Source organism: Gobio gobio (genome assembly GCF_949357685.1).
Source record: "Gobio gobio genome assembly, chromosome: 18".
Lineage (NCBI taxonomy): Eukaryota > Metazoa > Chordata > Actinopteri > Cypriniformes > Gobionidae > Gobio > Gobio gobio.
This window is the reverse complement of record NC_137111.1, coordinates 17,753,075-17,780,528: the sequence shown is the minus strand read 5'-3', so window position 1 is coordinate 17,780,528 and position 27,454 is coordinate 17,753,075. Positions and strand designations below refer to the sequence as shown.

The window sequence follows — 27,454 nt, the reverse complement described above, 5'->3', positions numbered from 1 at the left end:
TGCACGGGGCAACTTTTTCGAGCAATGTTGCAGAGAAATGTTGCTTGCTACACATTTCTATCTGGATACTTTAGATTGGTTATGTGCCCTGTAACATTGCTTAAAAAAGTTGCCCCGTGCATCACCTTTAGAAGAAAAGTTTCTATAGAATCTTAAAGGGTTCTGTCAGGTGCTTCATATATAGAACTTGTTTTAATTAATCTGCAATTTTAATAAAATGTTATGAATTAAGCAGCTTGTAAACTTTATCACTATACAAATATAAACATGAATGTATTAAGCTTAATCATTTAAGACATTTCTTCTAATATAGAACCTTTTTGGCATCATTCTTTAAAATTGAGTCAAGAGCCTGTGGGTTCTATATAGAACCCCATTATATAGAACATAAGCAGCGTTTCCACCGCAGGAACTTTCCCCAGGAACTAGGAACTTTGGGGTGGTACTCGGTGTGTTTTGACCGCAGGAACCAGGGTCTAAATGAAGTTCCGGATAAATATTTCCCCCTCCAAAAGTCCCTGCTCACGAGGTAGTTCAGGAACTTTCGGGGGTGGGACTTGGGCACTGAACATGCTGATTGGTTGAGCTCAAGCAGTAATTTTATTTCAACCGCCATTTTTAAAAGTCTTTTGCGAGGTTTGTTCTGCGTTCAGTAAATATCAGTCTTGCTCTTTCTGCCCGATGGTGCGAGTTCGTCTCAGCAATCTCACGGTCAATGTCCGTAACAGCTGATAATAACATACATTGTCTTATTTAAAATCTAGCTTTACAAGCTTTCAGAATACGCTTTAGTATCAGTGTTTGTCTCTTTTCCACCATTTTGTTAATGACCTCTTTAGTAAACCAATATAACCAGCAAAAGCAGCACAGCTTGCCTCTCCTCCATACTTGTTATTGTTGCAGACAGTATTGCACAAAAATGATTACTGTCCGTCAGTGACTGGGAGGAACAGTCGAGCCCAGTCCCACGTCTCTGGACTAATTTGCCTAATCTTCACGATACTTTAGACCGCAGTGGAAACGCAGACAGTAGCAGGTCTGGGGGGAAAAAAGTTCCTGTAAAAAAGTTCCTGGTACAAATTTTTCCAGGTAATTTCGGTGGAAACGGGGCTATAGAGGACACATGGTTGAATAACTGTGCTGTAGTACACTACTGTTTAAAGGTTTGGGGTAAGATTTTTTTCTTGAAATAATGTTTTTTTATTCAGCATTGATGCATTCAATTGATTATTTAGATGTTGATCAATTTAAGTGAGACATTTAGCTTTTATATAATGTAAAAAAAGATTTATATTTCAAATAAATGCTGTTCTTCTGAATGTACTATCAAATAATCCTGGAAAAATATATGACTGTTTTCACTCGCATATTAAGCAGTTTCCGCATTGAAAATAATAAGAAATGTTTCTTGAGCAGCAAATCACCATATTATAATAATTTCTGAAGGAAGACTGGAGTAATGATGCTAAATATTCAGCTTTGACATTTACAGGACTAAATAACATGCCTAACATGGTAACACTTTATAATAACTTGTACATTAATAGTTTACAAATGATGTGTAAGTACTATTAGCCTCTACATTGTTAATATATTAATGATTGATATACAAACAGTGAGTTCTTCATTCATTGTCACTGTAATTAACAAAATATTTATTGAGGTAGATGTTTTTTTTATGTTTTGTGGGTTTTTTTTACGTAATAACCGTAAATAGTCCTCACTTAAGGTCAATGTCATTAAGTGCTTTAAACCAACCTTGGACATTAATTGCATTAGTAAGTGTTCATTAAAATGTTTATGTTTATATACTGACTGAACAAAGAACTGAGAGGATCTACTACGGGCTTAAATACTGTGTGAGGTAATTAACTGGAACAGAAACAGGGGCGTGATCAATTAGTAACCATGGAAACTAATAACGACCAGGACACAGGCAAAACGAAAATGAAACTAAACATACTCCTGACAATATATACAAAGTTCTATCATGAACCTCTAGATGGCACAGGCTGGTAGGTCCTTAACTCAATCTGCTTGCAATCACATCATTCTCTATAGGGCACAGCTGATTGGTTCCTGCTGTATCAGTAGCCAATGAGTTTGCTGCTCAACCTTCAAATACTTGGTCAGTATTTGCTGTAGCAGTTGCAGCACGCTTTCAGAAATCCTCTGAAATTCAACATCTAAGATAAGTGAACGGTCTTTCTTATGCTATATCGCTATGCATTATTGCGTGGTCTGCCTTATTAATTCCTTAAGTAAATGCACAAGGTTTAAAATCATGCGTCATGTTAACAGTCCTGTTTTGATGCTTAAGAGTAAATTACTTCGCATATTAGCAGCTAGTGTATATGCAATATTGCAGTTTTCCAGGCATCCTCAAACGAAAGCAAGAGCACTCTCAGTTGATACTGTAATATCATATAGGCGAAACCGATTTCATCTCTCATCATCTTGTGACGGTTTGCAGACTCTGTCATGTGTTTGGAGGCCACTAAGCCAAATCGCGATTTCGGTTGAATTCTATTTAAATCACACTAATAGCAAGTCCTGTATTTGCTCACAGAAACGTGTCGTGCATGTACTGGCAGTAACAAGTAGGGGTGTGCATTGGCACTGCCCTCACAATTCGATTCGATTACGATTCACCAGGTAACGGTTCGATTCAATTCGATTCTGCGATGCATTGCGATGCATAAAAATTCTACTGCACACAAGGCAAATTTTTAATCAGTCATGAGGCAATACAAGCAGTCAGATATTGAACAACAGATTGTATTGGCTGCTATGTGTGTATTATCACTCTCCTGTATCTTTGACATAAATGTCATTAAATAAAATAAAATTGAATGGTACAGGGTATTGGATATGGCATTTTCAAACCTAAAAAAGAAAACATAAATCACTGCTTTCAGTGCTTTGAATGAGAAATGTTTCTCTTCTCTCTGCTTTAGAACCAAGCCTGTAGTGCTTCAGTCAGAAATTGAAGCTTTCGCGCCTCGATCGCCCCCCGGTGGCCGGTCCCAGTATAGCTCCTAAACCCCGCCTCTCCATGTATTAGAATGGGCGCGAGACACACTAAACAATTTAATTACACTTCAAATAATTGTTTCCTAAAGATGGTTTCTGTCATTTTAGGCAGTTTTTATTACAATAATTTCATTTCAAGTGTTCGTTTTTTAAATAAGTTTAGTTTTAGTGAGTTATTTGATGCTATAAAAACGAGGGGTGTGACGTCATGATTGACAGCTGAGATTGACGGGTTCTCTGAATGAACTTGTCACTGAGGCACTAACGGACTTTTTTCTGGATTTTTGGGAGGAGATTGGAGCTTTAGCTTTAATTTCTACACTTCCATAACTGTTTATTTCACACCAACATAATGAATTGTTCTGCATCTGCGAGAGTGTGGGCGGGCTTTTGATAATCGCGCCTCTACTTCCTGTTCTCTACTGCGCAACTCCGGTCCCGAGATCGCTACTGCGCAGACTCGGTCCCAAGATGTCAGCGCCGTGAGCGGGCCTATGAAAGCTTCAACTTTGGTCAGCGGAAGTCAATGGAGTCGCGTCGTCCATATTTTTTTACGGTCTATGTTTAGAACCATTTGAAATTATATAGAGCAATAATAACCAACTAAGCCAACTTTTTCCAGCAGTGAACATAAGTGTTTTTTTTTTACACACAGTAAAAAGCTCTAAGACAGGGCACTTCATGAACTCCTGTGCAAATATTAATCCGTAATTACAGTCACACTATTGTAACAACAACCACCACCCAGGCACCCAGCAATACAAATATTCAGTGCAACACACACAGTAACGTTGACACTAGGGACTCGTCAATTCTCGTGCTTGATTTTAGTGTGGCAGGCGCGTTAGCAGGGCGTAAGCAGCGCATATTTTTTTCGGCGCCCATGTTAACAGATCAGAGCATTCACATCGCACGCAGAGGCGGCAGCGCATCGCATCACAGGAGCAGAAGCAGCAGTGCCGCGATCGTTTCGGCGCTGAGTATATTTTTGCCGCGCTGCTCACGCTGATTTGAAGCCACAGTGGATTGTTCTTGATCAAAACTGACCAGATTAACATGGAAAATAACAAATTTCACCATGAAATCATGTAGTGAAATGCCCCGTGTGTTTCACAATCACAGCATATGCTGCCCATCAAAAATCAAAGCACGAGACAGACGGGGCTCGGAGGAGAAGCCCGGAAAATGTGACATAATGTACAATATTTGTCTGTATTTGCAATATCTGCGCAAGACAAACGCTGCCAGTGTGAATCCACAATGGGGGCGCGGGCTCCTGCCCTGCTAACGCGTGCGGTGTGAAGCCGGCGTCAGAATCCGAAATGTGCAGATGTCCGCTTTCCAAGCTTTGGGTGCGTTTTTAATTACCCGTCTATCGCGGTCATCTCCCTCCGCCTCAGCCATCTTGATTGTTGTTGTTATGACCCTGGAAGTAATTGAAACTTCACAACTTTATTGTCCAACTCAAGGCCAGAAAATAAACGGTGACATAATCGATTATGGCACTTTGCCGCATCGATGCTGAATCGTGCATGCCCCGCATTGCGATGCATCGCTGAATCGATTATTGTTGACACCACTAGTAACAAGTCCCATACTTGCTCTGCAGCAGAAATAACAGCACCAGCACCCTTGCAGATCGATTTTGCCAAAACCAAACATGTCACCATTGTCATATCCATTACCATGCCAAACATTTACACTTACACTTATGGCAAATGAGAGTTGTCATAACAGAAATACAAAGTTTTGTCATAAAACTCTAAATGGTGCAGGCTGAACTCAATCTGCTTGCAATCACATCATTCTCTATATGGCATAGCTGATTGGTTCCTGCTGTATCGTAGCCAATGAGCTCGCTGCTCAACTTTCAAATACTTGGTCAGCAATTGCTGTAGCAATTTCAGCACACTTTCAGAAACCCTCTACCTTCCCCAGCTTCACTTGTATAGATCTGCTACAGGTAATTCATGTATGCTATATTGTACAGCTGCAGCATGTCTTACTTGCTCACAGCAGCGTGTCGTGTATGTATTGCAGTAGCAAGTTCCATACTTGCTCTACAGCAATAACAGCAGCAGCATAGTAGCAGATCTATTCTACCATGATCAAACATATTAACATTAGGGCTGCGCAATATATCGAAATTATCGAAATATCGCAAATGTACATATCGCAATATGCATATCGCAAGGGTACGCAATATCTGAATGATTTTAATATGCTACTTCAATATTGTGAAAAGGGTACGTTTTAGGTCGACGCATAGAGCCGAGAATAGACTGGGCACACGACTGTTACTTATGTGACTTGCTTGACGTTAAAAAGAGTTATTAAACGCAATAACTTGTGAAAAACAAACAAAACACACACACAGTAAATATGATCCCATAACCTTATCCCCAAAGTCAGACATAACCAGTTTTTAATACAGAAACTGACAGGAAAACACATTGCTTCATAGATGATCCAAAACCCAAAGAAAAAAAGTTATGTCTTCAGTGAGGATTTAAAACTATCAACATCGGAAGATGTTGTGCCTAATGTGTGCCAGCAAATCATTCCACAGACATGGAGCAGCAACCCAAAAGGCACGATCTCCTTTCAACTTGAAATGAGACCACGGCACAGTCAGCATCACTTTAAGGGCCTAGAACATTTCCGTTGGAGAAGATGGTCTGTAATGCATTGTGGAGGCTCGCCATTTAACCCCTAATACACATACAATAAAACCTTAAATTTAACACCATATTCCATCGGTAACCAATGAAGTCAAGCCAGAACAGACGAAATGTGTTCCCTCTTTCTAGTTCCAGTAAGAAGCCTGGCTGCAGCGTTTTGTACCGATTGAGGTCAATACTGTGTTTGTATCTATGCAAATAAAAGTAAATGTGGTCAAAAAAAATACATACAAATACTTTTGAGATTACGTAAAAAATCATGAGTTAGGGGATAAGATGTATTGTTTGTACGGTATAAAAATCATTATTTCCATGGAAAGTCCCCGTAAAACACGGAAACCCAATGTGTGTGTGAGTGAGTGTGTATTTGTAAGCATTTTAAGGAACACTTAATATGAATGCTATTAATGTCCAATAAAAGATGTTTAAAGCACTTAAATGACATTTGTAATGACCTAATTTAAAGTGAGAACCATTTACTCCTAATATCCTTTAACAACTCCTTTACTACTGGTTTAAAATACTGTAAAATTGTTAAAGCATAAACTCTCTCTGTACATATGAGCTAATAATTAAACAATAATTGTGTTAAAGTAACAATGAATGAAGAACTCACTTTGTATATAGCCTATTAATATATTAACAATGTAGAGACTACAATATATACCGGTGTATATATAAAAACTATGAATAAACCTGTTAACTGTCACCCCCCTTTTTGAAAATAAACATGAAAATGCACTATCCAAACTTAAATGGTTGCAATTCAAGAATGCTTTGGAATATAGACATAAGTTTGGTCTCATTTTAAAGAAGACAGTCAGCAGATTATGGCTCAAGTGAAAACACTTCAAAAAATGAAAGTATGAAAAAGTTATGAAAGTTTAAATTTACTATAAATCAAATGTACTGTACTAAATATTTAATATTTTATGTAAAATATATATGTTACAAAATAATTTGTACTCTAAAAGTACTATCACATAAAAGCCAAATGTCTAACCAATTTGTGTTCCAAATTTGAAGTTGATACCACAAAAATTGAAGTTCCCATGAGATTTTGTTTAGGCGCTGTTCCACAAATAGCCACCGGGTGTCAATGAAATTCCATTGATTTTTTTTACGCACTCTCCTGTAACAAATGTATATATTTTTGTCCAAATATCACAAAACAGTGGGCAGATATAGAACCATGAGACTCAGACCTTTCCGATGATATGTGTTTTGTCAAGATTAGAAAAGGTTTTTATTTTAAAGTTTTTAAAATAAATGTTGTAATATGAAACATAACGACGCCCACTAGGGGAGGAGCTGCTAGAAGACTTTAGAGTACCGTTTCCATGGGAACGCAAAATCCGATTTCAAAATGGTTTTCACAGGATGAATCTTGAGTTCGTAAGCTTTCGAATGATATATAGTTTGTCAACATTAGATCAGGATAAATATAGGATATAATTGTTTTAAATATGCAGTGGCAAATGGGCCCACCGGTGGGCCAGTGACAGTTAACAGGTTAACTATAGTTTGCAAATTATTTGTAAGTATACACTCTAAAAAATGCTGGGTTAAAAACAACCCAAGATGGGTTGAAAATTGACAATTGGGTTGTTTTAACCCAGGGTTAAATGTTTGCCCAACCTGCTGGGTAGTTTTATTTAACTCAACTATTGTTTAAAAATTACTGTATTGCTTGCTTAAAATGAAACCGAACAATAGGTAACACTTTACAATAAGGTCTCACTAGTTAATGCATTAACATTAACAAAGAGCGAATAGCTACATTTTTACAGTTATTATTGTTTGATAATGTTAATTAAAAAAAGCAACTGTTAGTTAGTGTTAGCTCAGGTCCATTCAAATATAGTTACAACTTTTTATTTGAATAATGTGTTATTATTTTGCTGAAATTTACATTTAACTAAGATTAATACATGCTTTAGAAGTATTTTTCATTGTCGGTTTGTTAATGAATGAACTAATGTTAAATAAAAGAGCCTTATTGTAAAGTGTGTGGCTGAACAACAATCAGAACATATTCAAACAATATCTAAGGCATGTCATTTAGTCCAGATTAAAATATAAAATGTTTACGTTTGAAAATGAATAGCCTTAAGACTATGTATTAAGTATTTGGTTATGTGATGAGCACGTATTGTTGTCTGCGGTTCCGTCAGCGCCCTCTGCAGTCAGAGAGAGAATGTGCGTCTCCTTCACTCGTTCCGCCATGTGCTCGTCTCATGCACATTGGGTTTGTTTACATCAGTGCGCGTTCCTCTTTGACGTATTGTTAATTTTAAATGGTTGATGGGTAAAGTATTCTTAAAATGCAAATTATTCACTGTATTTTGAAGTGCCCAAGATAACAATATTGTGCATGTTCATTATTGTGGTATTACCGTATACCGGCACATGTCTAATGACAATTTATCTGTTCAATAAAATACCTTACTCAGTGTTACTTTTACAATTTCAAATCCCTAATTTATCGGCATCTCCAGAAAGCCAAACCAATGTTGATTCTCGTTTTTTGAAGCTCTGTCGCGTTCTCTTTTTGCTAGCAGACACTCCACTGCTCTGCTTTTTTTTTTTAAACGGCCGATTCCTCTGAGGTTTGAGATTTGAATCTTTCTCGCATGTTGACCATTAACCTACGCTACTCCCACATCATATAACTTTTCTCCATTTACGGATACGGTGAGACACACACGGGCTAGTGATGTATGTATGCATTTTTCCCTGCGAAAACCATCCAGAGAAGTCTAAAATATAAACACTAATAGGCTTACCATAGTGAATCAGGGTAAGATCTAAACACATGCACGATTTCATGTATTATTTAAATGTTGTTAACTTTAAATGTTAAAGGTATACTATGGGGGTTTTTTTGGTCAAAGTATATTAATATAAAGTATTTTAAATTGTAATTTTCTCACAATATTACTGTTTTACTGTATTTTTGATCTAATAAATGCAACCTTGGTGAGCATGAGACTTCTTTCAAAAACAATAATCTAAAGGCAATTGTACTCTATTGTTTTGGTCCATGTGGACTACAATGTACTGTATAACTCGCATGCTAACAGGTTCTCCCATTCTTTGTGCACATGCAGGTAACGTCATCCACGGACACCAGTAACTTTGACAGCTTTCCAGAGGACAATGAAGACCCACCGCCTGATGATAACTCAGGCTGGGATACAGACTTCTAAACAGGCCTAAACACACGTGCACACATACACAGACACACAACGTCAGCCTGGGACACACCTGCCGCACTACCATATGGACTGAAGGAGAAGAGGAAGATTTTTGTCCATCATGAAATGAAGTGTCTGTCAAGACCCGGAGACAAAAAAAAAAATGAATGTCTTGCGTGAGCGTGTCTGTGTGCGTGTTCACCTTTGACCCTTAATAACCACCTTTACTGTGATTATAACTGAGGAGACAGTCAATTTAGGGAAAAGGCTGCGACCTCAGTGATTTGTTCTTCTCCCTGATTGGCTGTAAACTCTTCATTCACCAATCCGTGTGCAGACTACTCTAAAGAAGACCACACGGTATAAATCGCAGGAGTCCAGACAGACCTGAATGTTGCTCTTAAAGTAATACTTATTTGTTTAAGCACATGTACGAAATAGCATAATATCACTAGCCCAAAAAACTCACACGTATGCTGGCATTCCTGACATGTATCGGTTTATCTCTCATGTGTATCATAATACGTCAGTCATAAGACTCAGTTTCACTCTCTTCAAACACACACAGACATTATAGACGCATCTTCTCGCCTCTCTTTGCTGTTAATTTATTGTTGTGCCGGTCGGCCATTACAGGTTATGATATTCTGAGCACAGCGCTGGTTCTCAAACTTTATCCCATGAAATGATGTGCCTCAAATTCATAGCTCCATTGATGGTGTACTGTATTTATTGTCTCAGATTTATAATAATGATGAGGTAAGTACTGACCACTGTGAACGGACGGCTTTTAAACGGGAACAGAGCGTCAGTAAAACAGGGACGGACCTGGGATTAGTTTGCCTTTAATGGCTCTTTCTTAAAGCAGACTGATTTGAATGCAGGTACGACATAATCATGATTTCTCCAGAGATTCAGCCGTGTCAGATTATGAACAGTATTAGTGCCTTAAATCAATGGCATTCTGCGACGCTCCTCATGCTGCATGTCAGAATATGATCCCTTCAGCCTGCTGCTGTCCATCTGTCTAGTTTTTTTTACACAATAAAGCGACTGTTTTAGACACTCCCTGTATCCTCACATGATCTTCAGCTGTCTTTTATACATCTGAAATGTTGTTTTTTCTGTGAAATATATTTTGATCCAAATATAGATCAGAAATTCTACTAGGACCTGCTTTCTTCTGTGGAAACACACAAGTGTCTTTTCCATATAATGAAAGTGAATTGCTGTCAAGCTACAAAATAGTATCATAGTCCACATTGACCAATAAAAAAAAAGTACAAAAGGCATCTCATTCTCACTGAGGCTACATTTATTTGATCACAAATACAGTATAAACAGTAATATTATTCAATAATATTACCATTTAAATGATTATTTTCTAATGTATTATTCCTGTGATGGTAAAAACTGATTTTTCAGCACTATTACTCCAGTCTTTAGTGTCAGAAATCCTTCAGAAATAATTTTAAAGGGGTGGTAAAACACGATTTCACTTTACTAACTTTAGCTAGTGTGTAATGTTGCTGTTTGAGCATAAACAACATCTGCAAAGTTACAACGTTGAAAGTTTAAAGCAAAGGGAGATATTTGCTTTTAAAGAAATCAATTTCTAAGAACTACAGCAAACGGCCAGTAGGGACTACAGACATTCCTCCAGGGTTGCTGACATCACCAGCCCCAATATTTACATCAACCCCTCCTCCGAGAATATTATATAAGGGGGGCGAGGCCATTTTTTATTAGTGTGGGAAAGAGTTGTTGTGGTATAGTTAGTAGACTGGAATGTTGTTGCCGCAATGCCGACGAAACGCTGTTATTTTCATCCGGATTGCAGGTCCACTTTGTTCAGCCTTCCTAGGGACGGGGGAGTTGGGGATCAATGGTTAATTTATTTTTAACTCGGTCCCTCACAATTATTACCCAAATCTCACTCTCTGTGCTGCACATTCCACGGAGGAAAACTTCCACAATCTTCGCGAGTTCAATGCAGGATTCGCACAACGGCTTGTCCTGAAAGATGGATTTACAAACACAAGCTGTTTACGGGCCACAACTAGGGATGTGACGGTGAGGAAATTTTCCCACCGGTTAATTGATGTGTGACAACACCGGTAATACCGGTATCACCGGCGGAGGCTTTTAAATCACTAATTCTATCTAACCGAAAGTAACATGCACACGACCGCTCTGAACTGAAAACGCGCCAGTGCGCACACACCGTGAATGACAGCTTGTCTGTAAATGCGTGCTCTGTGAGGCCATGGGCGCGTCTCAATCAGTTCCCTAGTTCAGAATCAGTAGTCAGGGCACTGATCAAGCATTGATCAGTCTATGATTGAGATGCACGCCATGAATGCACACTGTTAGTTCGCCCGTAAAGCCTCGTTTATACTCGACGCGCCCGCACGAGCGCGAGGGTGCGCGCGGCAAAAATAAATGCGCGCAGTCAGCGCAGCGCGGAGGCTCGCACTGCGGAGCCAGGCGAAAGTAAACAATGCGCGCTCTGTGCGGCCGTGCTGCCCGTGCACATTTTACTTTCGGTTTTTAATTAGCGCCAATTCGGCTGCGGGTTGCTTGAATTGTGGGTTCATTAGCCTATTATTTTTAATGAAAAACACAACAACAAAACAAAATGACAAACTCCCTTAAATAGGCGCTTTTACGTTTCGCTTTGAAACCAAATCTTCCGTGATCATCTCCGTCAGCTCCTCACTCTTAAATCTGATGAATGACTCCTGCCGCCTCCGAGACTCACGGTCGGATCCTGCTTTATTAAGCAGATACGTTCAGTTTTTATTTGTATTGTCTGTTCTCTAACTGAACTAAATTATTTTATTACTATAAAAAAAAAAAAAAAAAGACGGTGGGCGGTGCCACGGTGGGCAAGTGATGTAACCGGTGTTGATCTGGACACCGGTAACACCGACAACACCGACTATCGTAGCAAGCCTAGCCACAACCTGTAAGTCTGATTTATTTTTCGTCGATGTGTTTTCCTGTAATAGTTCGTATTGTTAATTGTACGTTTTAGCAAGGAAGTAAACAAATGACAATGCTGTTTGGCTCTGCAAACCAGTTTGTTAATGCTCATTCACACTTAACGTTATCCGACATACACCTAATGTTACAAACTTTTTTTAAATCTCAACAGCGAACTTGGCATTAGTGTAAATTATTCTTTGATTAGAACTTTTATGTAAATGTTTATCTACATGCGTGTTTATCTACGGGGATGCTGAACATGGTTCTGTGTTTGATTTGGCTACTATAGTAAAGCCAATGTTTAGTGATTGTTTTGGGTTAATAGTTCTTGTGACAGATATTTGGCTATAATCGTTCTAAAAATACAAAAGTAACAGTGCCATTCAGTAGCGATCACTATAGATTCGCAGTCTTTACTCTTGAGCACTGAACAGGTTCTGCTCGATCATCTTCACTAAAATGTTCTGGGTCTGATTCGGGCTCAAATTGGTATGGTTTTATTGACGCCATTGTTTCTAATACTGACCAAAGCACAGCCTCCGGTAAAGGTAAGGGGCGTGGCGTTTCCGACAAACGTGCACTAGGCGGTTAGCGAATCACAACACACTGGGTCAGCTAACCAATCTGAGCCCATTGCGTATTTTTGAGGGACCGGCTTCATAGAACCCGGAAAGCATCAGACCATTTTTACAAGGAGGGACAGAGCAGTGTAGAATAAAGGTCAAATATATGAAAAATAATGCAATTTTTTTAAAAACGAAGCATGAACACATGTTACAGTGCCACCCACAAACACAATCAAGCCTTCAAAAGAATGTGTTTTACCATATTTTTGTGTCTAATATACATGTTTCCTTCCAAGATTATTGGATAAAGTAAAAAAGAACCACATTTATTTGAAAAAAAAAAAATTCTTTTGGAACATTAGAAATATACAAAAAAAGCTTGACAGCACTTAGTCCTCATTAAATTTCATTATATAGAAAAATTACCAGGATATTCTAGGGAGGTTAAAAAAAGATGATTTGAGGTGACATGAGGGTGACTAAATTATATTTTAATTTTTGGGTGAACTTCTGTAAAGCAATGTGCTCTGACGCCCTCAGTGGCAGAACAATTCATCTTGGTCAAATTAATTCTCAACAACAACACAGCACAACTTCTTCAGGCTGTTCTTCAAAACATGCAGTGTGCTACTTTCAGTCTGTCTACTTTTAGAGAGGCATGATTGTTGTGCCTAAAGTTCAGGGGACTCATTTATAAAACGTGCATAAGCACAGATCGGATCTGTGCATACGGTAGAATCCACAGTCAATGTTCAGATTCATAAAAACATGGAAAAGTGCTTGGTGCAGGGCCGTAACCACCATAGACATTGAGGGGGACAAGTTCCATCTAATAATTAGAAATGGCCAAATTGTCCCCCCATTATTTGATATTCTTGATGCTGCTCTGCTGTATTTTATTACACACTACTTGCTAAGATGACAAAAGTTATGAAGTAAACTATTTACCAATAATATATTTTTTTTTTAAATATGCACACATTCATTCTAATTTTCGTCAGCCTAATATGTAAAAAGGCTAAATGTTTCTTGTCACATCAAATTCAGTTATGATTTACATAAATAATGTAATTTTCAATTCAAAATCAGACCGTTCTGTTTTTGCTTTAAATCATGAAATTGTACAATAATTCCAATCAAAAATTGTACATGTGTGCGTCTTTGGATCGCGATTAAAATGCGGGGTTGCCTCTAATTTCAAATGGCTACATTTACCTGTTATAGAGCAAATAACAACAAATAAATGTATTTGCTCTATAACAGACAAAATGGCTTGTAAACATTTTTGAATTGGAATTGGTCATGAAAAAATTATGATCGGTGCATCACTTTAGGCTATATCTGCTTACCCTGGAAAAATTTGAAATTAGATTAAAAATGAGTTTGAAGTTCACTGCAGTCAGGCAGATGCATTCAGCCCCAAAGCAGAAAAAAACATCGCAGATTCATTTATTCCATCATTAATGAACCTGCATGCTACATAATCATACTCAAACCAACAACAAAAACAAGATTTCCTATGGTAATACACTTGCCTTCTTCAGACATTTTCTTTATATATTCTGAACCTCATTTCTATATTAATAAATATATATTTTTTATTTATAAAATATATCAATTTTTTATGATTTTCTTTTTTATGAAGCCAGGTGATCTGTAGGGGGCACCACTTCACCATTTAATATCAAAACGCCAGCAATACTAAATATTCATTTGAAGAGCACCAACAGAGTCTTCTATAACATTACACCAACTCAGTCAAATGTCATTTCTATGAAAATATGAAATTGAACAGTTACACTTAAGTTCCAGTTTTTTATGTTCTCTGCGATATCTAAATCACTCAATGACGAAAAACATAAGTGACACGTGCATAGTCAAAAAAACAAACAAAAAAGGAACAGCATGAAGCTTTGTATATTTATTCTTAATAAATAGATCAGAAACGTATTGTTAGGTGTTTTCTACAATGTTACCTGTTTGACAACAAAATATGATTGCTTGGAAAATATAAAGAGTATATATTTATGATAGGCTATATTAATTATTCCACTTTCATTTCTTTCAATGAAAAGTTTTCCTCCTGGTTTCCTCAACAATTGCAATTGAAACTGGTATACTTTTAAATAATTCAGGACATATCACAGTTCAAATATTATGCTATTAATGCACTTGATGTAGACAATAAGTGCTGAATGTAAGCTTGAATAATCCTGAACCCTGTGTGTTTACCCACAGGAGATGAAGAGAGGAAGATGTTTTTTATTGCAATAAGTTAGATAAACGCGTGAAACATTAACATGCATATTATTTTTATGTGCTGACAGCAAAATGATCAGGTTCAAGCTCTAGCCCTAGTTAACAGAGGTCTGCTGACAGGTACTGTCGTGTATAATGATATACCTTAAATTCCACTTTAAGCACTTTAAGTTGTCAGTCTGTTTCTGAGGGGGCGCGACGGTAATTACGCACAACTATTGCGAAAGACGTAGCCAAATTTCACCAATCCCCATTACGACGAGGGCGTGGCTATTGAATATTCATTAGGTTACGCAATCTGTCGTACGAAGCAGTGTCTGCATGGCTCATTAATATTCATGAGCCGGGGATGCTGCGCGCCTCTCAGCAGAACTATTCCTATCTATCGCCTCGCCTGCGCAGACACGAGTTCACACAGCAGGTCTGCGCAGGCGACGAGAGGGGAGGTGGAGAGCGTGTTTGATGCACTCATAGTACAGTCATTTAAAAGGGGCGGGAATATACAAACAGTCCCGCATGTATAAAACTCTTGGAGACACATGAAGTGCCGTGGAGTTTGGACATTGTGCGTGACATACTGGCAGAGAAGAACATGAGGAACATGCTCTCACTACTCACCGTTGTGACTGTTTATCTCGCGGTTTGGGGAGGAATCACTGCAGATGCTCAGGTCGGATCTGTGTTACGGAACTCCATCAGGCATCTGCCCGCAGCATCCAGTCCGAGTGACGCGGTGAGCGCGAGCCCGCGCGTGACCGGCACCGCAGACAGCGACGCTCCGGCGGTACGTGTTCACAGGATGCTGAAACGCACAGAGGATTTAACATTTAGACTTTGAGATTCTTTTTTTTTTTTAAATTCTCTTGGAGTTGTATTGCATGTGCTTTTAAAGGAGCGATTTCAATAAAGTGTATCATTATTATGTCCTCTCCCACAGTCGCCGCACTGCGCCGCTGATGCCGAGTGCGGGCCCGGTGAGTTTTGCAACGGCTCTCGGGGAGTTTGTCTCTCGTGCCGCAGGCGGAGAAAGCGGTGCGCTCGGGACGGGATGTGCTGCGCTGGGAACAGATGCATCAACGGTACAAACCAGGGAGCGTCTTGTGTTTTCACTAATTCATAGTTTGTATGAAGATTAATTTTCCCATATCGTGTTTCTCTCTCAGGTGTGTGTCAACCTGCTGATACAGAAGCTGTCGTCACGGTAGATGCAGGTCAACCGGGTGGCAATACGGATGAGCCAAGTGTGACTGCAACACGTGGGCAGAACTTCACACATCCTAAAAGAACCACCATCCTACCAAAACCACAGCAGCCACTGAAAGGTCTCAAATCCCTCTCCTCTCCTCTTCTCATCTCATCTCATCTCATCTCCTCTCAGACTCTTGTTTTCTCTTTTCACCTTGCCTTGCCTTGGCTCTCCTCATCTCTTCTATCCTCGTCTCTGAAATACATTCTCGTTCATTGATGTGCCTTACAAAGGCCTTTTTCACATCATCTTGTCTTGTCTCCAGTTTTCTCGCCTCACCTTTTCACTTATTCTTTTCTGGTCTCTTCTCATTTAGTCTCTTTTCAGAAATAAAATTCTTAATTGATCTGCCTCACTAAGCCTTTTTTAAAATCTCACCACGTCTCATCTAGTCTCTTCGTTTCTTTTCTTCTCAACGCTCGATTCTCATCTCTTCTCAACTTTCCAACTAGATCTGATTTCAAAACTTCCTCTTCAAGTTCTTCTATGTGCTGCTATCACATGCCTCTGGAGGAGTGATGCTGATGTGATTTCTAATCGGTCTCGTCTGTGTCAGGTGGCGAGGGCGAGACGTGTCTAAGGTCTTCGGACTGTTTGGAAGGGCTGTGCTGCGCCCGACACTTCTGGTCACGGATCTGTAAGCCCGTGCTGACGGAGGGGCAGGTGTGCACGCGCCACCGGCGGAAAGGGGCTCACGGTCTGGAGATCTTCCAGCGCTGCGACTGCGGCTCCGGCCTGACCTGCCGAGGCCAGAGAGAGAAACCCGGAGCGGAAAGCCGAAACCTCCACACCTGCCAACCACGCTGACCACGCAGAACCCTTCCCGGCTCCATACACACACACACAGCACGCGCACGCATGCAGACACACATGCAGCGGCGGCAAAGGAAAACTGATTGCACGGAAGGATGCGCCATTAAAAGGACTGATCGTATTTCCTGGACGGATGCAGAGAAACTGCACCGTACAGATGTTTCTGTTGTACACTCTGCTATTTAAGACTTTTTCCCCTGGGTCATCACAAAAGGCAGATTGCTTTTGTTTCCCTTTATAAGGAACTTCTTATTCTTCTTGCAGTAAATTACTGTATTGTAAATACGTAGTCAGAAATTGCACTTAACACTGAGCATATGGATCCTGTAAAAGTAGCATTTTATGATTCACACACATTGATATTGTAAATGTGCGAGTGATATGATTTAGAGAGGTATCAGTACTATTTTTATTTTAAGCACATTGTAAAGATATTTGTCTGATTAAAATATATAAATGGAACAATAATGGACTTTTTACATTTCATATTGCCACAGCAGCAACCTAAAGAAACCACTTAGGGATGTTTTTGTAGTCTAATGACATACACTGCTTGCTTTATTCAGCAGGTCACACTTCCACACTTTGACTTCACAAAAAATGCTTATATTGTGTGCAGCAAAGTCGCTTTGGATAAAAAAGAAAAAACGTTTTCTAAATTAATAAATGTTACAGTGAAAAAGTGTCCTAATTTAATGTATAGAGCATAGGTAAAAACTTGTTTGCTTGATCATCGCAGAATATCATTTTAACTTGTAATACAACAAACAAAAACAAGTGCACTTAAAATGAAAGTCTCAGGGCAACTGATGTACACTTTCTTGCATTGTAATTGAAAATTGAAATGAATTTATTTGCCAAGACCACACTCATTTGTTTGAGCGTGTGGACATAATGCTGAGGGGTCAGGTGGACAGAATATAAAGAGAAAAAAACAAACAAAAAAACAACATAAAAGTCTACTCTACCACATGTTCCTGATACACTTGCCTGCTCTGCTCGTAGCTGAAGTTATCATGGCAAATAAAACAAGCTCGGAGCTCTGATGAAGAGCCGTAATCCTTTTTGTAGCCATATCCCTGCCTGCAGAAAAACACCTGACCACATGAAAGCCTGAATGGGCCCAAACAGCAGGAAAGTACAAAGCCGACAGGAGGATATCAAACGTGAAGAATCCCGAGGAAGTACAAGAGGATCAGCAGCAACAACCTTTGGTGTGTCTGGCTAACTTCTAATTAGTCTTGCAGTCAGGCCTGAATTGCAGGTTAATCATAGATATCTGACCCTTTAATTACTTTATTATGCAGCCTGTTTGGCACGCACACAGCACATAGTGCAGTTTAGAGAGAGTTCGGCATTCACATAGATAAACTGTATTTGTGCGGTCTGTAGTTGATGTCATTAATGTTTTGCACATGATCAATATATTGAAGGCATGATGAAATGTTTGTCTGAAACACTTGAAGGATTAGTTCACCCAAAAATGAAAATTCTGTCTCACCCTCATGTCGTTCCAAACCTGTAAGACTTTCGTTCGTCTTCGGAACACAAATGAAGATCTTTATAATGAAATCTGAGAGCTTTCTGTCCCTCCATTGACGGCCTGCACAACTTATCACTTCCAAGCTCCAGAAAGCTAGTAAAGACATCATGAAAGTAATTTATTTGACTCTTTTATGAGTGCTTTGTGCAAAAACACGCAACATCACTTTATTTACAAAATATTCACCGCGCGTTCACGAGAGCACCACAACGTATGAGTGTTGTGTTCACACGAGAGCAGACGTTGCGTCAAGATTGTTGAAGATTAATATTTTGTAAATAAAGTGGTGAATTATGTCATAAAGCTCTCACGTTTCACTTAAAAGATCTTCATTTGTGTTGCGAAGATGAACGAATATCTTACAGGTTTGGAACGACATGAGGGTGAGTAATTAATTAAAGGGATAATTCACCCAAAAATGTCAATTCTGTAAAGAACACTTAAAGAGACAGTTCACCCAAATTGTCATTATTTGCTTACCCTCATGTCATGCAAAACTGACTTTTTTATGCTGGAGAACACAAAAGGAGAAATTTTGAATAATGTTCTTGCTCTTTTCCATGCAGTTAAAATGAATGGGGAGTGGAAGACACGAGGACACAAAAGCATCAAATAAGCATACCATTTGTTCAAACATACACTCAAAAAAAAATGGTGCTATATAGCACTAAAATTGGTTCTTTGGCTCATAATCATAGGGGAACCACTTTAAGTGCTGTATAGCACCAAATCTTGGTACTTCACCGGTTCTTTGGGATGACTTGAGGTGCTATATAGCACCGCTACCATATACAGAACCTGTTAAGATATGGTGATATATAGCACCAAAAGTGGTTTCCCTATGATTACGAGCCAAGAACCACTTTTAGTGCCATACAGCACCATTTTGTTTTCTAGAGTGTATGTTACCGGCAATGTGTGAAATCCGGCATTGTATAGAATGCCTAGGGAATATATAGAATGCCTGAAGTTTGTTGGCAAAGTATGAAATGGTTTGTATTTCACACATTTCTTAGGCATGCTATACAATGCCAAAGGGCCAGCCAGCAGAGTATAGAATACTCCCGCTACTCACGCTTGGGTCTTTGTTCGGCGGTGGCGAAACACGTAAAGCTTCAACTCCCGCCACAGAGGCTCGCCTCTATTGTTCCCGGATAGTTGCTGTGTCACAATGTCAGAACAGGAAGAAAGTGTAGGTCCATTCAAAATGCCATTCTAGCCTTCTTTGGTGCAACAAGTAGCTCAATGCAACTTCTGCTTTAGTGTTTTTCTGGTAAGAACGTCCTTGACTATGTCGTAGTAGAAAAACATGTTCAATGCCAATAAAGGTGTGTTTTGATACTTTGCCTAGAGTGTACTTGTAATCCTGTATAATACCTAGGTAATGTATAGAATGCCTAGGAAAAGTACGCAACATAAACACAAAAATGCTTTGCCTATGGAATATATAGAATGTGTGAAGTCTGTTGGCATTCTATACCAGAGGTTCTCAACCCTGGTCCTCGAGGCCCACAGTCCTGCAGAGTTTAGCTCCAACCCTAATCAAACACACCTGAAACAGCTAATTAAGCTCTTCAGGATTACTAGAAAGCTACAGGCAGGTGAGTTTGATCAAGGTTGGAGCTAAACTCTGTAGGACAGTGGGCCTCGAGGACCAGGGTTGAGAACCCCTGTTCTATACCAGTGGTTCCCAACCACGTTCCTGGAGGACCCCCAACAGTGCACATTTTGGATGTGTCCTTTGTCTGACACACCCACATCAGGTCTTGGAGTAGCTACTAATGAGCTGATAACCTGAATCAGGTGTGTTTGATTGAGGAGACATGCAAAATGTGCACTGTTGGGGGTCCTCCAGGAACGTGGTTGGGAACCACTGCTCTATACAATACCTGCTTTTCACACATTGCCGGTAACATATGTACTAAATTGCAAGTCTTCTGACGTCATGCAATAAATTTGCATGAAGAACAGACTGAAATAAGCTGCTATCACCACAGTGTGATGTTAAGTGTTGGAACAGAGTTACAAAATCAGTGAGTGAAATTTGGAGTCAGAAGTTTGATTCATAAATGAATCATTCTGTTAAAAGAGAAAACATTGAAAAAGAGCTATTTGGTTATTAATACGCCATTGCTAAGTCTCCAATAAACTAGCCGGAGAGCTAGAATGGATGTTAAGATTAGTAAATAACACAAATATGTTCCTCACACAATGTTATCACATACACTACATTGCCAAAAGTGTTGGGGCGCCTGCCTTTACATGCACATGAACTTTAATGACATCCCATTCTTTATCCGTAGGGTTTAATATGGAGTTGTCCCACCCTTTGCAGCTATAACAGCTATAACTCTTCTGGGAAGGCTTTCCACAAGCTTTAGGAGTGTGTTTATTGGAATTTTTGACAATTCTTCTAGAAGCACATTTGTGAGGTCAGGCACTGATGTTGGACGAGAAGGCCTGGCTCACAGTCTCCGCTCTTATTCATCCCAAAGGTGTTCTATCGGGTTGAGGTCAGGACTCAACCCGATGCAGGCCAGTCAAGTTCCTCCATACCAAACTCGCTCATCCATGTCTTTATGGACCTTGCTTTGTGCACTGGTGTGCTTTGCATTGCACTTTGTGAGCAACTAAGGCTTGGATGCAGCTGCTCGGCCATGGAAACCCATTCCATGAAGCTCTCTACACACTGTTCTTGAGCTAATCTGAAGGCCACATGAAGTTTGGAGGTCTGCAGCTATTGACTGCTGAAAGTTGGCGACATCTGCGCACTGTACGCCTCGTTCCCAATTGCTTCCACTTTGTTATAATACCACTAACAGTTGACAGTAGAATATTTAGTAGTGAGGAAATTTGATGAATGGACTTATTGCACAGGTGGCAACCTATCATGGTACCACGCTTGAATTCACTGAGCTCCTGAGAGTGACCCATTCTTTCACAAAGGTTTGTTGAAGAGTCTGCACGCCTAGGGGCTTGATTGTATACACCTGTGGCCATGGAAGTGATTAGAACACCTGAATTTAAGGCTTTGGAGGGGTGTCCCAATACTTTTGGCAAAATAGTGTCTCTTCAGAAGACCTGAAATAATGGTAATTCCTAATTTCATGTCCTTTTCTATTTGTCCTTTATTGTATTTGCACATAAAATTTGTCTCTCCAAATGTTTTTTATTTTCACTGAAAAAGAAAAAAAAGTTACGAGGGTGAGTGAATGACACAAATATATTTGAGTGAACCAACTGCCAGGAAAAGAAAATCATTTGTTTGCAGATTTTGTTATATAATGCAACAACTTTGATTTTTAAGTGTGTCATACTGTAAGTGTTATTTTGGGCCCGCTTTTCACAAATCAAAATCACAAGATCAGGGCTGTTCACATCTCTGTAGCAGCTGGCAAATGTCAGAACAAGACTCTTCATTAGTAGGGTCATAAAAGAGTGAATTTTCCACTCCTTCACGCTCTTACGGCAAAACGTAACCTTTTTCTCCGTCCCTTGACCTTCCTGTCTCGCTCTCCTTCAGTCTGTCTCTCTCTGGTGACAGACACTGTGGCTGAAAATTACAGACAGGCAGATTTGTTTAATGATGTCAGGCGTCACAGATTCGAGGGCTCACGAAAACTGACTATTTTAACTGCGCGCGTGGAGACTAGAGGAGGAGACGGCCTCCTCACACACACACACAAATCATGTCCACTCTCTCAATATGTAGTTTTGGTTTTCTGAGCTGTTCTTCTGAGTAACTGTCAGTTACTCACCTCCTATCTCAGCCAAATGAGCAAATTACTCAAAAACAAGTCCAAACAAAACCGCAGAAAAGCATTTTGTTACACTGCAGTACAGCTTGCCAATTGTGTGTCGTTTCATGTAATATATATTTTTACTGTTTGGATACGCTCCTTTTAAAGAGACAGTAGTTCACCCAGAAATTATAAATCATTTATTAATTTGCCATCATGTTATGATTTTGAAATGTTAATTTTGGCATCATGTTATGAATTTTTTATTTTTTTTAAATAAAATTTGTATTTTAATATATAAATATAAATATACAGGGTCCTATTTTAAAGATCTGAGCACATGGTCTGAAGCGCATGGCGCAGGTGCACTAAGGACATTTTTGCTAGTTTAACGATGGAAAAAACAGTCGGCGTGCCAGGCACATGGTCCAAAAGGGTTGTCCCTATTCTCTTAAAGGCGGCATGAAATCAAATTTTACAATTCGTATTTTTATATTAATATTGTAGTGTTTACTATAACTGATTTATCTGTGCACTTCATTATTTTTAAAAAATTAATTTACCCTTATAATCTTTAAATATGTTAACTTTCCCTCCCCCATCGAAACGACCTCACTTCTCTCCCGGTCATGTGCTATGGCGCGAGGGCGGGGTTATCGCCCCGTCTCGTTTCTGCACCTCCTCTCAGAAACCTGTCACTGATCGTGGTTAGGCGCATTTTTCTCGGTATACACAATACCTTCTTCAAGAAGGACTTGAGGCAAAAAGAGAGAAATATATGAGAAATAAAAGCTTTTTTTTTTAAGTAAAAATTACTCAATATAGTCGGACGAACAGCTTATCGTGACGACTCGCACTGAGGAATGCAGCGTGTGAACGCGCTTACGGCGCGCCCCCTTATAAGGGAGAGCTGAGAAAAAAGCTTTACAGAAATAAAGCCATAAAAGGCTTAAAATAAGTAAAATCTGTAGCATAAACCAGCGAAAAGTGAGGAAATATGCTCAGTAACATTATGTAGAAAAGATTTAGAGAGAAAATACATTTATTTAAAAGATAGATCGATTTTTTTTTCCACAACTGAATGCAAACTTCAAATCTGCCTCCACTTTGTTAGCAACGCCCCACTTCCAACGATCCAATCAATTCCCGAAGGACGAAATCAAGCCTCGCCCTACATTTTTTCTCATTTCAGAAGCCGTTTCACTCGGATATACGTCACAATAAGGAGAAAAAGACGATCTCAACTTCCGTTTCATGCCGACTTTAATGAGTCATGAGTGTGTTTTGGGTGTAACATGCAATAAACCAATCAGAGTCTCATCTCCCATTCCCTTTAAAAGCCAGTTACGCATAGTCGCTATTTACATGGCGGAATTTGCAAGCGGAAAGACTGAACACTTCTCCAGAGAGGAATCCTTTAATTTTTATATTTAAAAATGTTTGTGTCTGTGTGTATAAGCAGAGTGTATGTGCATTGGTTTCAATTGCCTCAAAATAGCAACGTGACAACAATGCGCCTGAAAACACCTCGTTTTCTGACCAGCACGCCCATGGGTGAATAGATGGACGTGAGTGCATTTGCTATTTAAATAACATGGAGCTGGATGTAAAAATGATAAGCCTAAAATGGCCAAAATGCCCAATGAGAAGCCCAAAATGGCTAAACACTAAGGTCCAGATATACTAAACGGCAAATTAACGTGAGCGCAATTCCTGAAAAGCGCTGATAGGAGTGGAAAGTTCTGCACATGATCCACTGACGACGCGCAAACTAATAAACACAGACGCAGCTGGATCATTTCCATAATGACTAGCGCAATCTACTCATTAGCATCTGGTTTAAGACGTGCTTTTTTTGGGCGGTAAATAATGGTGTAAACATCAGTAAATTGAAAAGGGCAAACCTTTGTAAAATCACCTTGCATGATTCATTTGAATACTCTTCTCCCATGAATTTTGTGCCTGAAAGGGAGTCCACGCCTTTTCAGAGCTAATTTGACACTGCATGTCTTCAGAAAATCCTGACAGTAGTTTTTTAATGCCAAAAGAGGGTTTGGGCTAACCCTTAGATTTTAATTGTCTTAACCACAAATTATTGGTCAGGAAATTAGCAAAATGTAAGCAAAAAGCACTAATTAAAAAGTCATTGCTGTCTCGGAAAAACATCAAAGACAGAGTGAAGTTTTGGCAGAATATGGGAAGTTTGATTACGAGTTGCATGGTGATGCTCCAGACTGGCGTCTTTGAAAATCAGATGATAAATATAATAAAAAATGCATCTGTACCACAGTGAAGCATGGAGGAAGAGGCTGTCATTGTGCGGGGAACCTTTAGCTTGCATCCCACAATTGAAAAGGTGTTAGGAATGATCAGGTGATATTTTTCAACAAGACAATGCAATTGCAAAGACAACCAAGAAGTGGCTCGAAGTCCATCGGGCAATTTTTTTGGCCTGGTCAGAGTCCAGATTTCAACCCTATAGTGAATATTTGCTCTCACATTAAACTCTGACGAACTGGGAGACATTTTTCAACAGTTTGAAGCCATTAACATGGAGTGGAACAACACTGACTCTTCTCCCTGTAAAAAGCTGTCTGCAAGATGGGGATGGCTATTTTAAGAAGTGACTTTTTATCGACAGTATTTGTGCAATGCTTGCTAATTTCCTGACCAGTGATTTGTGATTAAAATTGTTAAGACCGTTAATGTTTTCCACCGCCATGTTTTGTTGTTTTTGGCTTGGCCCATTTTTTGTGTGTATACACAAACTCGCTATTTTATTATCTATTTATTTATTTAATATTTAATATATCAACACTACGTCTAGAGATGCAAGTAAAGTAAGCATCTTGAATAAAATGAAAGTCTTCTGATGACCTCAGGCAGCGCTTTAGGTTTGACAACAAATAAATCAGACTACAGCCTCTGAGTCAAGACTGTGAAAAAACACATTGACAAACAAAACTGCCATTTGAAGAAATCTGTTTTTGCTCAACGTTGTGCGTTTAAAATATTTTCACATGTCCATTAGTAAATCTAGTGATTTGTATAAACACAAACACACATGCGCGCACACACTGGCAGTGACAGCTTTGTGAGTAATGTGTCAGCAGCAGAGGGTTCTGGGGTTTGGGGCAGTCTAGAAACCGTGTTTACGCTGAACCGCTCGTTATTGGGCTGACCACAAACCTCTGCTGGCCACAGGCATGTGTGTGTGTGTGTGTGTGTGTGTGTGTTTGTGGTGATGGCGTAGGGGGGAGGGATCTGCTTCCAAATATGTCAGAACAAAACTGAGCTGAAGCAGAGATCTGACTGCCAACGACATCATATTCAACGTCTGCGTGACGACAATTATCTCATTCATCTACGCAGCACGTTTTTCGCAAGCATTAGAGAGAGAACACTGAATTGCACCACCTCTCTGACCGCAAAACATGGCCGGGTTGTTTTTGTCGTCTTTATACAGCGCTGCTGAAATGATGGTGATTGTTGATTTTCGAGATAATGTTGCAACAAACTTCTCACATATCTCTGAATAACTGATTCATGGTTGATTTCTTTGGCACAGGTGCACGGCAATGCGCAGCGATTGGTTGCAGCACACAAACAATGTACAACAGAAGAAGCGAGCCTTGTTCTCAGTGGGAATGTCGGTGTTCATTAGAGACTTCAAAGCAGCTTCTCACCTGGCACGAGTGTGTTTTTACCACGCTTATCTAAACAGTCTCAGAAAGGGTGTCATTCCTTACACCCAGTAGATCTGCTTGCAAACAATATGCTCCATTCATCTTTGTGCCATGCACTGGGTGACTGTCAAAGGAGGTAAACAAAAGCAGTTGCGCAAAGAGAGAACTGCCATAGCTAATTAAACCCTTTCATTCCTATAGCTGAGCTAACTTATCAAAACAAACAATTAAAAAGACTTTTGTTCTGAGTGAACAGTAAACCGTTCAGAGCCTCAGGTGTACTCGAGCGACCTAGGATGCATTCCCAGAGAAAAAGGGTTAGGTATCTCACTTAGGCCTAATAGAGTTGCTTCATTTAAAGTCACAATGGACAATAATTCTTCTTTTTTTATGGAATATTGCAGTATTTATCATAGTCTTTTGTAGTATTTAATAAAAACAACTTCCCCTCCCTCTTCCAGCGACATCTCTTCTCTTCTCTCTGATGACGTTTTTACAGATGCGAGGGCGAGACAACATGTCACTCACATGAGATCGACCAAAAGCAATCATTCCTGAATTATTGACTCTGTGGTCCCACCCTACATTTTCTTCTTGAGAAGCCATTTCACTCGAATAAACGTCACAAATGGGAAGAAAAGACTTCAATATTATACCAACTTTATGTATCAACATGGTCTCAGATGTTTATCCTAAAATTCATTAGAATAAAATTAGAACAGAATGAAACTACTGCTGGCATGCAGTAAGAATATAGAGATATAAAATCCATATGCATAGAATAGTTAACTGTTAACAAGTTCCCTTCCCCTATACGATGAAAAACTCTAAATACAAATTATATACAAGTTTACTATGCGATACAGTAAAATGTATGATTTTATTTGGACGCACAAACAGAATTATCATAATTTATGATGAAAACATTAAAAAGACATTCACATAAGTGTATTGCATTATTTTAGGGCCATGTGTGTTACTCTGACTCTGTAACTTTCTATATGCAGCATTGGTCATGTTTTAAAGGACAGCCTTTACCACCTGTATTATTATGGTGGTTTTCAGTCAATTTTAAGGTAAAAAGCTGATTTTAGCAGCTCAAGTACATTGATATTTTCACATTATACCACTTAATGAAATATGGTTATAAGTTGTTTAATACAAAAGGCACCAATATGCCATACAGCAATACCGGAAATTAGGGGTGTAACGGTACACGTATTCGTACCGAACCGTTTCGGTACAGTGCTTTCGGTTCGGTGCACGCGTGTACCGAACCGTTTCCGAGTGCAATCTTTATCAGTTAACAGAAGGCTTGTTTTAAGAGCGGGACACACTTCAATCCAAGTTCCCACATGAACATATTAAGTATTCAGTCCATTTTATCACGAAATTCAAACGATGAATGCCGTTTTGACGCTCTTTAATGTGGCGTGACTGATCACTGATCACAGTTCAAGCGGCCGCGCAACGTGAACGCGATCGATCATCTCTTCCAATAAAATAAACATGAATGAATATCTGAAGGTCATTTGTGGTGTAATCGCTCAGTCTGTGTTTCAACGGCGGAAAGATCTCAATATAACTGCTTGTAAACTAAATGTCATGTAGCATCATATTTACCTCAGGTAGTCATTCAGTGTCCACAGAATTGTATTCACAAGAGAAATCAACTCTTTCACTAAATATATGCACTATATTA

At 39.3% G+C, this 27,454-nt stretch overlaps 2 protein-coding genes across 5 annotated transcripts in view; both read left to right on the top strand.

The window, feature by feature from the left end:
- Positions 1 to 10,179, top strand: part of prkg1a (protein kinase cGMP-dependent 1a) — a 128,719-nt gene extending 118,540 nt beyond the window's left edge. For 2 of the 4 annotated variants that reach the window (XM_079843715.1, XM_079843714.1), the window contains exon 18: positions 8,825 to 9,990. In XM_079843715.1, the coding sequence (XP_079699841.1) occupies positions 8,825 to 8,923 (99 nt within the window). In that variant the 3' untranslated portion in view covers positions 8,924 to 9,990. Of the gene's footprint in view, positions 1 to 2,061; positions 5,505 to 8,824 lie in introns of those variants that run through there. The other 2 variants (XM_079843717.1, XM_079843716.1) reach the window with 2 other exon arrangements.
- Positions 10,180 to 15,124: 4,945 nt separating this feature from the next.
- On the top strand, positions 15,125 to 17,460 carry dkk1a (dickkopf WNT signaling pathway inhibitor 1a). Its single transcript, XM_079842851.1, has 4 exons — positions 15,125 to 15,508; positions 15,662 to 15,803; positions 15,888 to 16,046; positions 16,527 to 17,460. Exons 1-4 carry the CDS (start codon positions 15,317 to 15,319, stop codon positions 16,775 to 16,777), a joined length of 744 nt encoding a protein of 247 aa, XP_079698977.1. The 5' UTR covers positions 15,125 to 15,316; the 3' UTR covers positions 16,778 to 17,460.
- The last annotated feature ends 9,994 nt before the right edge of the window (positions 17,461 to 27,454 follow it).